A 13,714-nucleotide genomic window follows, 5' to 3' on the forward strand; every position below is an offset into this window, starting at 1 on the left:
ATGGCTCTTGTAAAGCATGTAATGTTACCCTGTATGATGTAGTATATCAATTACAAGAGCTCTAAGGTACACTGCTCTTGTAGTGCAGTACAGCGGCTCCACTTTGCAGGGGATTACCAGTTAGGGAGCTACTTGAGTATGCAGAGTTACTATGATATAGTGCAAGTCTATTGATTTGAAGCATATTGAGAACGCACAAAATTGGGATTTGGGATGAATGCTGATTGTAGCCAACTTTTGATAAAATGTAAATGATCTGTAGTGGAGACCAATGGCCTTTGGCTGAAAAGCTACATCTACAGCAGAGCACAAAGGCTGATCCCAGTTGTTCATATGCCATAGCACAGCAGAAGTCAAAGGCTACAGGGCCTTGTGTATTTTGCAATTCCACAGCTCAAGAAACTGCCGTGGAATTTACCCCTTGGTCGGAACTGTGCTCCAGAATCTCAGGTCACATTAAAAAATTATATTTTTAATCCTCGTGGGTGCAAGGTAAACCGTAAAATGGGAACAGAATGTAAACTGATGCAGAGACCCTGCCTGAGTCAGCAGACAGCCTTAGCAAAAGCTCGAAGAGGTATGAACAGGGTCATTCAGTTCAATCAGGGCTCAGGACCTCTGTGCATCTACAGCCATACCTTGTAAATATAAGTTATATTTAAGCTCACTTTAAGGCTTGTTTACACTGTCAGAGCGATTTAAAGGGTCCTTAGTGTAAGTAAGAATCAGGCCCAGAGAGTTCTTGGTGCTCCAGGTACGTTGTAGGGGGCACTTACTAAACAAAGGATGGCATTCACGTAAAAGTCTAGGCAGTGTGCAGCATTTTTATGTAATAGGATATAATAGCTAAGTTCCCGTACCTTAAATATATATGTTGCTCCTCCCCCTCCACCACCTCCTCCTGCCCATTCATGGACACTCCTGTTCACTCGAATCTCCTCTTCAATCACGTTATTCTCTCCAATGCATACTTTCTGTATAACATGGTTAGTCTGCAGATAGAACAGCAAGTCTGAGTTCAGACAAGGAGCCTCCATTTCGCTACACACACAAAGTAAGCTCATCAGCTACAAAGGCCTCATATTCCTCCCTCCCCTGCATTTGCAAACCAATGGCCTAAATGTGCTTCCACCAAAACCAAAGGGAATTTTGCTACTGACTCCAAAGGGAGCAGAAGCAGGCTCACAGTCTCCTAAAAGAGTGTCGCCTTTTGCTCTGCTACTGGCCAGAGGAATCTGTGGCTTTTTAAAATTGAGTCCTTTTAAAATGAATCCAGTGCTGTCACAGGCGCCAACCTTCCAAAATGCTGGGGGGTGCTCAACCCCTGGCTCTATCCCAGGCCCTGCCCCTACTCCACCCTTTCTCCCAAGGCCCCCGCCCCACTTCCTGCCCCTGCTTTGCCCCACCTCTTCCCACCCAGTTCCACCCCTTCCCCCGAATATGTGGCATCTTCACTCCTCTCTCCTAGCCTCCTGCACGTCACGAAAGAGCTGTTCGCGGTGGGCGGGAGGTGCGGGGAGGGAGGAGGAGGCGCTGATCTGCAGGGCCCACCAGCGGGTGGGAGGTGCTGGGGAGAGGGGGCGGTGCTGATCGGGGGGCTGCCAGTGGTGCTCAGCATCCACCATTTTTTCCCTGTGGGTGCTCCAGCCCCGGAGCTCCCATGGAGTCGGCGCCTATGAGTGCTGATCAAAAGAGGCAAATAGACATCCCTAGAAACTGGTGTCCTATATTTATCCACAGGAGAGGTATGGCATAACCTAAAGGCGACTCTACTCTAGTGCTAGGGGGTATGATTTCTCTACTCATGTGCACATACTCAGGGATGCTGGAACAATTTGTACAGTGGGGGGTGCTAAGAGCCATTGAACCACGCTGCAAACCCTGTATATGATGGAAGCCACTTCAAGCCGGGGGTGCTGCAGCACCCTTAGCATCCCTACTTCCAGCACTGATGCACATATGCAGGCCAGCTCCCATCGAGCTAGCTTAAGTATAAATGGCAGTGTAGCTGTGCTAGCATGGGTAGCGGCTGAGCTGTGCAGAGAACAAACCTGCCGGAAACCTGTGGGTGTGTATTCGGCACAGCTCAGCCACCCTTCCACTGCTGCTGCTACCCACAGCCACACAATTTGTACTCATGCTAGCTCAAGTACGTGTACACAAGGAGGGGAATCACACCCCTAGTGTGTATCATAGTGCAGATGTAGCCAGTGCGAACCCCTCCCACTTCCTCCTACGCGTAACAACAATAACTTGGTTTTCACCGAGCACTTTTAACCCACAGATTTCCATAGGCTTTACAAAGGCAGGTAAATATTATTACTATCTGCATTTTACAAATGGGGAAACTGAGGCACTTGGCAATGACATGACTTGCTCCAAGTGATACAGCAAGTCAGTGGCAACCAGGAATAGAACCCAGGTCTCCTGACTCCAAAGTCCAGTGCCCTAGCCACTGAGCCCGACTGCCAACATGTTTCAGTCCTTTGAGGGACCAGCTACCAATCAGTGCCAAATGCCATGACATGTGGTGGACACTTGTTCATTAGGCAATCAGCTGAGTCCACACCAACTCATTTCATACAGACCAACTGAGAGCCATAATGACCATCCCTAACCTAGGAGAAAGAACAGTAATTTGGTGACTAATTATGCACCTGTGGTTCACACCTGTTGTCCCACTAAAGTCAATCAGAACACTTTTGTGTGTGTCCAGTGAGCATGACTTAGCTCTGGGGATTTACACTGGTTGGAGCTCAGCCATTAGTTATTTTACTTTCTGATTGTCATGTAAGTATCTGTCTCTCAATTTCAATCTTGTTATTTATACTGGGCTCAACACTGGGGTAATGAGCCTTAATGGAAATATTTACAGATAATATTTGTCTAAATATAATCCTCCCTCTGTATCTTCCAACTCTCGCACACAAGTATTTTATTGCGGGAGAAGAACTTGATGCATGCATCTTTCCAATTTAGAACTGAAGTGTTTTGTTTACCATAAAGTGGACGCAAAACTTGCCTGCCGAGTACCATAGGCACAATTAAAAATCCACTGCAGGCAAGAATTTGATTCAGAGTTTGGAAGGGGATGATTAATAAAATGACAAAGTGCAATGATCCAGAGAGACCAGTAAATTACAATTGGATTAAAAAAAAAACATACCTTCATTGCAAAGACATAACTGATTACAATCCAATCAAGTAAAAGTCCCTTCCACAAGTCAATGCAATATCTTTGCTTCGATGAAAGAATTACATTAGCACTCAATAAATCCTCGCTAAGATTACAGTGGCCTGTAATTTAATGACTCCATATATTATATTGCAGTGGAATGGCCTGATTATACATGCTAAATGAATGTCTGAGTTAGGACACATCTGATTCTAAAGGGCTCTTACATTAACCATGTGTGTATGTAAGTGCATGTGTGTGTGGGAACATTATTCCAGTTTTAGCATTTTCTGCAATATTTGGCTTTGGGGCCCCCAGACCCTTTCACTTTCCTGCCTGTATCTTCCTTCCCTTCCCTGCTCAAAGTTTGTAATGGGCAGCAATGCTTTGGTTTCGTGAACCCCAGCCGCATAACAAGTGCCATCTCCAAGAATCCTGCAGACTACTAAATGCCCAGATCAAAAGCTGTGGTGAAATTTCACAGGATAATGCTTAATTTTCCTCCATCAGGGCTTCCATCCAAAGAAAAGAATTCTCAAAAGTATCTTCGCTACTGCAGCTCTTAGCAGTAGTAATGGAAAGTGATCATCTTGTAAGCAATTTGTAGTGATTCTTAGTAACAGTGGAAGTTGGATTGATTCAGTAGTAATGCATTCAGCCTCCCCCATGCACAAACAAAGCCTGAGCAAATGGGGTTTGTGTGGTGATCCGTGTAGGATTTGAGGGGCCCATATCAAAGATGGAGATGAGTTTGGAAGGAAGGGAAAACCCCATGAGGCCAAACTTGCAGAGTTTCTCCCAGATTAGTCTGTTGGGGAAAGCATGGGTGAGGTTGTCCCATCCCTTCTATAGAATGAGAAAGGGATTTGGTACTTAAAACCAAAGATTACCTGAGATGCACGCAGATCCACTGGGGGCCCCACTGTTTCATGGTAGGACTGCAACATCAGGCCCTTACGGGTATGTCTACACAACAATGAAACACCCACAGCTGGCCCAGGTCAGCTGACTTGGACTCAGGCTACAGGGCTGTACAGTTGTAAGGTAGATGTTCGGGCTTGGGATGGACCCTGGGCTCTGAGACCCTCTCCCCCCACAGAGACCCAGGGCTCAGGCCCCATAGCCCGAGCCTCATGAGCCTGACATGGGCCAGCTACAGGTGTTTAACTGCAGTATAGATATACCATTAATATTAAAGTCACTACCAGAAATCTTGTATTTGTAGTTTGAACTACTCAAACCAAAATCCCTAACTTCAGACAGTTGTAATATTAAAGATCCCAGTGCTGGAAAAAATTCAACACGAGGCAGAAATGGCAATCACTTACACTAGGGCAGGCATCTTCTCCTTGCTGGCCCACCAAGATGTATAAGGCATCATCCTTCTGGAGGTCAAAAATCCCCAATACGGACACACCATGGGACCTCACCATAGTATTCTTCCCTCCTTTCCCACCGGCTGCTCCATAGCCTGAGATGCTGCAATGAAAAGAAAAGATAAAAGCCTGATACCAAATTGCTCCAAATGGGTGAAAGCAGTGTAATGGAATGCTAAACCGTATTACACTGTTCAGCCAGGAGTTGATGATGTGTGTAACATACCTTATTTAAGCTAATGTCAAGTACATTAGAGCTTATAGTGAACACATCTGGCATGTATCTTTCTGGGAAAGGAAAGGCTCTGTGGCTAGACTGTATCTGGTGCAGATAGTAGCAGCCCTGAAACCTACTGTGTACCAGGTGTACATGGCACGGTGTCAGGAGTAAACTAGTGCCAGAGGAGAATAGAAACAGAAGGAAAGCAGCAACAAAAGTTGCAACAGAAGGAACAAAGCACCAAAGGTTGCAGGATCTCATCTACATCCTGCTCTTCGATGCCCAAGAGAACTTCAGCTTTGAGAAACCTTCACAATTGACAGACTGGAAGCAGTATTTTGCAAGGTCTGGAATTGCTACCAAACCCCACAAGGAAACTGAAGACTACAAGTATGCTCTTTAATTTATCCTATGGGAAAGCAGGCAGAGCATATCTTTAAATCCTTTGATTTTACAAAAGACAGTCACAAAGAAGACTATGAAAGGATTCTGGCTATATTTGATGCATACTTTATACCCCAGAGATATGTGGTTTATAAAAGAACATGTTTTCACCAGAGAATTCAAGGTCCAGGGAAAGCGTTGAATGTTTTATAAGAACTCTGCATGCATTGACTGAAAACTGCAATTTTGGAACTGCAAAACATGAAAATATCAGGGCTTGTCTCCACTTACTGGGGGGATCGATGCATAGCAATCGATCCACTGGGGGGTCAATTTAGCACTTCTACTGAAGACCTGCTAAATCGACCCGATTGCTCTCTCGTCAACTCTGGTACTCCAGCGGAACAAGAAGCATAAGGTAAGCTGACGGGAGAGTTTCTCCCATCGACCCAGTGTTGTATAGACCTTGCAATAAGTCGACCTAAGGTATGTCAAATCCAGCTATGTTATTCACATAGCTGGAGTTGCATAATTTAGGTCGACTTAGCCCCGTAGTGTAGCCCTGCCCTCACAGACAGGATGGTTATTAACAGATAAAAACCGTTCATAGCAGCCACAATTTAAGAGATTTAACCCTAAGCACAGCTATCCAGATAGCAAAGCAGTCTGAGCAGTGAGACAGCAAAACCAAGAGCAACTTGCCATACTTGAAAAACAAGAAACTAGCTTTGAAGCAGTTAACAGATGCAGCGTGAGTACTACAAGTCTTTACAATAAGACTGCTGAGACAAAGAGAGAACTCCCAGCTAAGAGGCACAAATTACAGCCAAACACCAAAGTCTGACAGCCTTAATGCACAAGATGTGGAAAAATTCACATCTCTACAGATGATGCATGTCCAGCCAAAGGCATAAGGTGTGATAAATGCACAAAATTATGGACATTCTGCAGTTGTTTGCTGCATCAAAGGAGTCAGGGAATTCACTCGTATTACAATCAAAAGCCATTATTTCTGGGATCTATCCCTTGTGATAACATAGAGCCTTCCTGGAGAGTGAAACTGAATAGTCCAGTAAAGACTATTGACTTTAAAAGTGACAATTTTTCATCAGATGACAGACACTCAGTTAGAAAAAGGATGGACAACTCCAGCTGTCAAAAAGAGAAGAATTCAAAACAATCAACAAAAAACAATCAACAGAGCAAACTCTATAGATGGCAGATGCAGAACAAGATGGTGACTCAAGGATTCCAGACCAACTACAGCCAGTCATTGCAACTAATGCACAACCAGAATCACGTAATTAGAAAACCAGTGAGATTCACAGACACTTAACAGACTGATCGGATCTGAACTTCAAAGACAGTGTAAATTTGGTAAATGGTAGGAATCTAGAGCTTAAAGGGGGAGATGTAAGGGAATGCTAAACTGTATTATACTGTTAAGCTACTAGATGGTGCTGTGTGTAACGTATCTGATTTAAACTAACCTCTGATTTACATGGCAGAACATTAAAGGCATTTATAGTGAACACATCTGGTGTCTCTCTCTCTCTCTCTAGGAGAGGAAAGCTTAGGGTTGCCAACTTTCTAATCACACAAAACTGAACACCCCTTCCCCAAGGCCTCTCCCCTACCCTGCCCCTTCTCTGAGGCCTCTCTCCCATTTACTCCATCCCACCTCCCTCTGTCGCTCACTCTCCCCCACCCTCACTGGGCTGGGGCAGAGATTTGGGGTCCTGGAGGAGGGTGAGAGCTCCGGGGTGGGGCTGGGGATGAGGGGCTTGGGGTGCGGGAGAGGGCTCCAGGCTGGGGCAGGAGGGGTATGAGGTCTGGGCTGGGGTAGCAGGCTCCAGGCAGGGCCAGAAATAAGGGGTTCAGGATTTGGGAGAGGGTTCTGGGCTGGGGCAGGGGGTTGGGGTGTGTGGAGGGGTGAGGATTCTGTCTGGGGGTACAGGCTCTGGGGAGGGGATGAGGAGTTTGGGGTGCAGGAGGGGACTCCATGCAGGGATGAGGGCTCCGGCTAGGGGTGTGGGATCTGCAGTGGGTTGGGGATGAGGGGCTTGGGGTGCAGGAGAGGATGGGGCAGGGTGTTTGGGTATTGGGAGGTATGGGCTCCAGGAGGGAGTTTGGGTGTGGGAGGGGACTCTGGGCTGGGGCAGGGGGTTCGGGTGCTGGAGAGGGTTCGGGGTGTGGGGTCCCAGCAGTGCTTACTGAGGCTCCCAGGAAGCGGCCGCAGGTCCCTGCAGCCCCTAGATTCATGAGTGGCCAGGGAAGCTCCACGTGCTGCCCTAGTACCTGCAGGCACTGCCCCTACAGCTCCCATTGGTCGCGGTTCTTGGCTAATGGGAGCTGCGGAGCCGGCCTCAGGGCGGGGGCAGCACGTGGAGCCTCCCTGACCACTCATTCATCTAGGGGTAGCAGGGACTTGGCGGCCGCTTCCAGGAGCCACGCGGTGCTAGGGCAGGCAGGAAACCTGTCTTAGCTCCGGGCCCCTGTTGCGGTGCCCACCAGACTTTTAATGGCCTAGTCGGCAGTGCCAACTGTAGCCACCAGGGTCCCTTTTCGACTGGGCGTTCCGGTCCAAAACCGGATGCCTGGCAACCCTAGGAAAGCTCTGTGGCCGTCCATATTGGGTACAGAAGCCTGAGCTGCTAGTAGCAGCCCTGCAACCTACTGTGTACAAGAAATACATGACAAGCAGCTTCTAAGAAGAATCACAGGAACTACAGATGGAACAGAATTGATCCTTTCCCCAGTCAACAGCAGACTCTGTGATTACACTTGCAAAGAACATCAGCCAATTATTATTATTTGTACTGCTGTAGCACTTAGGAGCCTCAGTCAGGGAATCAGGGCTTCATTGTGGTAGGCACTATATGAACACATAACAAAAAGATGGAGTCTGCTCCAGAGAGCTTACAGTCTAAGTAAATCAAGATCCAAAACCTCCTTGGAAAAGCTGGATTGTGAAATCTGAAGATTCATGTTCTCTGCTTATCCACAGAACAAGTACAGCCAGAGCAACAGCAGTGCAAGCGTCTCTCACTTCTACTCCAGAGTAAGAACAGCTGATGCCGAGCAAGGGCTCGTAAACACAACTTTGTTGTGTAGAGAGATTCCTCTCCTCTGGACTGCATACTCCTTGCTAGCTTTAGAGTTGAACACAGGGAGAGAGAGGGCGACGAGGGCGAATCTCATAAATATGAGATTCAACAGGAGGAGTCTCGAGGAAGCAGACAAAGAAACTGTTCCAGATGGCAGGGGCTGCAAGGGAGAAGGCTCTTGCACCAACAGTGGCAAGACTGTGTGAAGGGACTGAAGGAGCATAGAGAGAGACTGTGGCTGGAGCAAGTTCAAGTGTATTTTGACAAACAAGGCAGGCAGAGTCATCTGACCTTTATATTTAGTTTGTAACGCACCTTCTCAGGGTGGTGCTCTGTCCCCCTTGAGTGGTGTCTGCTCCACATATAAAGGGTAAGGAGTAGAGTTGGTCAGGAATTTTTTGACAGGATATTTTTGGCCATTCATTGAAAGTGAAAATTTTTCATGGGAAAGGGTTGGTGTCAAAGAATTTCCTGTTTCGAAATTTTTTTCAGAAAAAGTTTCAAAATCATCAAGACATCCTGACTGGCATTTCCAGAATGAAATGTCCCTTTTTTGACTGTAAGAAAAGGCTTTTCATTATGAAATTAAAATTAATTTATGTAAAAATATATATTTTTTTTTACACAAAAAAGGGTTGAAACTGAAATGAAATGTTTCAAAATGATCAAAACAAAATGTTTTGATTGACCCAAACCAGGGTTGGTTTTGTTTGTGTCATAAATATAAAGGGAAGGGTAAACACCTTTAAAATCCCTCCTTTCACCTGTAAAGGGTTAAGAAACTAGGATAACCTCGCTGGCACCTGACCAAAATGACCAATGAGGAGACAAGATACTTTCAAAAGCTGGGGGGAGAGAGAAAACAAAGCTCTCTCCGTCTGTCTGTGTGATGCTTTTGTCAGGGACAGAACAGGAATGGAGTCTTAGAACTTAGTAGGTAATCTAGCTAGATCTGCGTTAGATTATGATTTCTTTAAACGGCCGAGAAAATAAACTGTGCTGAATAGAATGGATATTCCTGTCTGTGTGTCTTTTTGTAACTTAAGGTTTTGCCTAGAGGGATTCTCTATGTTTTGAATCTAATTACCCTGTAAGGTATTTACCATCCTGATTTTACAGAGGTGATTCTTTTTATTGTTACTTCTATTAAAATTCTTCTTTTCAAGAACTGAATGCTTTTTTTCATTGTTCTTAAGATCCAAGAGTTTGGGTCAGTGGTCACCTACGCAAATTGGTGATGATTTTTACCAAACCTTCCCCAGGAAGTGGGGTGCAAGGGTTGGGAGGCTGTTGGGGGGGAAAGACGTTTCCAGACGGGCTCTTTCCTAATAAAATAAACCTGGATAAACGTTTGGTGGTGGCAGTGGAAGTCCAAGGGCAAAGGGTAAAATAGTTTGTACCTTGGGGAAGTTTTAACCTAAGCTGGTAAAAGTAAGCTTAGGAGGTTTTCATGCAGGTCCCCACATCTGTACCCTAGAGTTCAGAGTGGGGAAGGAACCTTGACAGTTTGGATGATCAGATGGCAATTTTTTTTTTGAGATTCTGGCTTTTTGTCCCAATTCAAAACGGGAAAAAATATTGAATATTCCCATGAGAGGAAACCTATTTCCCACCCAGTCCTAGGGAAGAGCCTGCTACAGCCTTGGGCTTTTAACTCAATGAGTAGAGCCTCACATTTTGAAAACCAGATGTTCCAGATACAATCCCCACTGCAGACAGCCCACCCAAAAATGTCACATTACAATTATATCCCTCAAATCCTCCGTCTTTTATGCAAAATAATAATAATAAATATGCTCCTCCAGAGCAGCATTCATCCAAGGACCTCAAAGTACTTCAGAAACATTGAACTAAGTCAGGCAACTTCCACTGTGAGACAGATATGAATTATTATCCTCATTTTACCAGTGGGGAGATTGGGACACAGAGAGCCAAATTTCAACCCAGTGTACGCAGATGAGTCTCCACGGACTTTAGTGGCATTACAACCACTTACATCAGGGTGGAATTTGGCCCAGCAAGGATAAGTCACGTGTCCAGAGTGACAGATGATCCTCAAGCAGAGTCAGGAATGCAACCCAGGGGGAGCTCGTTCCCTACTCTAACCACTAGATGTATCTTCTTCTAATAAAACTAATCTAATTACTTTATTTAAGAAGGAGAACCGGCTTTCCTTTAATCCCCATTCCTTCAATTTGGGCTCTGAACTTTGCCTGACATGGCACCACATGTAAATGGAGTACAAACAGCACCATACATGGCACAGGACTGCTCTGTACCAGGACTGCTTCCCCAAAGGGCCTTAAGCAGCTTGTGCAGCCAAGCTTCACGTGCTAGTTACTAGTGTGAAAAAATGAGGCTTTGAGATTCTGCTCCGAGGCAGCCAGCATGAAGTGAGCATGATGCTGGAGCAACTGTGGTGCACCAAGTGCCACAGAAAGAAGATGAGATCCTTGGAATGTGACATAATTATGTTGGTGCCACTTTTTGTAACCAAACCAACCATTCCTCAATAAGGCAGTACCCAAGCCAGGAGAGAAAGTGAGGGACACTCCCTAGGGTCCCCTGAACAGATGCTGCACAGACCAGGAGATTACTGAGCTGATTTGCAGCAGGACATTGTAATGGCTAATGAGGTGCACCATGAAGCAAGGCAGACTGGCAGGACTAATCAGCTGCAATTAGGAGCCATATTTTTCTACATCTGAATAGATTTTGCATACAAGCAATAAAGTCAGGAAGTGCGAGAGACCCCATTAGTGGCTCATTCACAGGCTGCAGGCGAACGTGAGCAGCAGATGCATCACCACTGCTGCTCCCCATTCATCAAAGGAGCCAATTGCTATTCAAATAAACAGGTTTCAGAGTAGCAGCCCTGTTAGTCTGTATTCGCAAAAAGAAAAGGAGTACTAGTGGCACCTTAGAGACTAACCAATTTATTTGAGCATAAGCTTTCGTGAGCTACAGCTCACTTCATCGGATGCATTCAGTGGAAAATACAGTGAGGAGATTTATATACACACAGAACATGAAAAAATGGGTGTTATCATACACACTGTAAGGAGAGTGATCACTTAAGATGAGCTATAACCAGCAGGAGAGCGGGGGGGGGGGGGGAGGAGAGAGAAAACCTTTTGTAGTGATAATCAAGGTGGGCCATTTCCACCTTGATTATCACTACAAAAGGTTTTCTCTCCCCCCCCCAGCTCTCCTGCTGGTAATAGCTCATCTTAAGTGATCACTCTCCTTACAGTGTGTATGATAACACCCATTTTTTCATGTTCTGTGTGTATATAAATCTCCTCACTGTATTTTCCACTGAATGCATCCGATGAAGTGAGCTGTAGCTCACGAAAGCTTATGCTCAGATAAATTGGTTAGTCTCTAAGGTGCCACTAGTACTCCTTTTCTTTTTATTTAAATAAACAGAATGTTTAGTCTTTATAGTATGGATCCCTGCACCAATACAGAGATAACAGGCGCATGACGGGGTGGGTGTTGGCTTGCAGTATGGAGGCCGAAAAGAGACAGACAACAGCCCAGGAAATCCAGAGGAGGGAATAATTTACATTTCCTTCCTGCCTTCCTTTCTTTTGGCTTTTATTATATCATGACTTGTGCACATTGAGGAAGATGTGAATCTTTAGGGGGATCTGCATGAAAGGACAGGACAGTGGATCAGCAAACTGGGGATGGAGATGCCATTCCACACAAAAGCAGCAGCGTGGAGAAAGTAATGGAGATGATTTGGGGAGAGGGAAAATGATCAGGATGTCAAGGCTGGACCACTGCATGATCAAGAATAGCCTCTCTCATAGGATTCCAGTCCCACATGGGACTTGGAAGTGCCAGGCACCAGTTAAAATGACAGAGTGGGAAATACAGTGAACCTGACTGAAAGGATCTTTTAGGGTGTGGTTCTAAAAATGGGTGAACATGCATGGAGGATGGGAGTGGGTCTTATTTTTTCCTCATCCACTCCCCCATCTTTGATCATAGCCCTGGGTGTGAAGGGATGGAAGATTTCATAGTAAGCTCCAGAAGGAAATCGGATGATAAAATACATGTTGTCTTGTTTTGCCTGATGCTGCTGGTCTTTGCAGTGTAAAATCCAACAGGGGCCAAATCCAGCTCTCCTTGCTCACATGGGCAGCCCATTAGGGCCTTGAACTGAAATAGCTCAGGCCTGTTGACCTTCAGGGCACGCTGCAAGGCTTAGCTGTCTATTCAGAACTTTGGTGAGGGTGGGTTTTGCTGGGGGCTGCTGTTCATGTCAGAGGGGAGTTTTGCTGGGGAATGAACTATCCTTTTGCTACTGTTTTTATTCTGGTAAGTTGTGACCCTAGAAATGCCTCAATGCCAAAGGGCAGAGGGCCCACTATACCGTAACTCACATCAGGCCTGACACACTCACCACTCCCAACACAGTTATTGTAATATGTATCCAAAATCTGTCATGGAAAGTATCATATGTCAACTGGTGACATGCTGGTCCTTGAAAATCATTTTGTGATGTAAGTACAGGTTGTATACAAAGAATTATATCTGTGCTGGAAATATGGTCTTAAAATGTGGTTTGGGAGGCAGTGCATACAGCCAACCTGCCCTAGCCAAAGGAATGTGGGTTTACTTATCTGGCTGGCTTGATTACAGGCAGAGGACAACAAAAGTATGTTTACATATAAGGTAAACAAAGCTATCAAGCCAATGAGCGGGGAAGGAGACAACTTAGTAAGCCCACCGGGGGATAGAGTCTGCTCTGCAGGACGCCTTCCTGGCTCTTGACGCAGAGACAATGGACTTTGGGTAATATAAGGAGAGCAAAAAGACATTCTAGTTATCTATCATGTAGGGAACCTCTGAGCCTGTGAAAGTTGGATCCCCTAGTCTGAGGGCTAGAGATCCTGGGAACTTGATGTAAGTGAGAAAAATGCTTAGGAAAAGATTGTAACTTGCTAAAGCTAAGTTTGTCACTAGAAAGAAAAGGAGTACTTGTGGCACCTTAGAGATTAACCAGTTTATTTGGTTAGTCTCTAAGGTGCCACAAGTACTCCTTTTCTTTTTGCGAATACAGACTAACACGGCTGTTACTCTGAAACCTGTCACTAGAAAGTGTGCTTTGTTTGTAACTATACCTGTCTCTTTTTCTCTTGCTTAATATCACTTAAATCTCTGTTCTTTGTTAATGAACTTATTCTTGTTTTATTATTAAGTTATCTTAGTGCTGCTATAATGAACTGAGTTCGCGTTTTCAGCTAGCTTAACAGACAGGTGTATACACTGTCTCTTTGTAGGCAGCGAACTTAACTTCTGTAAGCGTCCTGTGAGAGGCACTGGACACGGCAGGGAGACGTCTCTGGGGAACACAGGAACTGGGGTTCAGTGACAGTGACTATTTCCTGAAAGGCAAGGTTTAGACTGGCAGAGTGTTGAGAATTGGCTGGTGAAGCAG

The 13,714-nt window shown here is 45.4% G+C and overlaps 1 protein-coding gene across 1 annotated transcript in view; it reads right to left on the reverse strand.

Moving 5' to 3' along the window:
* The window catches only part of ALK (ALK receptor tyrosine kinase), a 527,922-nt gene that overhangs the window by 44,178 nt on the left and 470,030 nt on the right, over positions 1 to 13,714 (reverse strand). Inside the window, exons 13-14 of the mRNA XM_074949139.1 lie at positions 4,504 to 4,654; positions 861 to 992 (exon numbers count right to left, since the gene is read on the reverse strand). Coding sequence (XP_074805240.1) covers positions 861 to 992; positions 4,504 to 4,654 — 283 coding nt within the window. The remainder of the gene's footprint in view (positions 1 to 860; positions 993 to 4,503; positions 4,655 to 13,714) is intronic.

This window comes from Natator depressus, chromosome 3, assembly GCF_965152275.1.
Source record: "Natator depressus isolate rNatDep1 chromosome 3, rNatDep2.hap1, whole genome shotgun sequence".
NCBI lineage: Eukaryota > Metazoa > Chordata > Testudines > Cheloniidae > Natator > Natator depressus.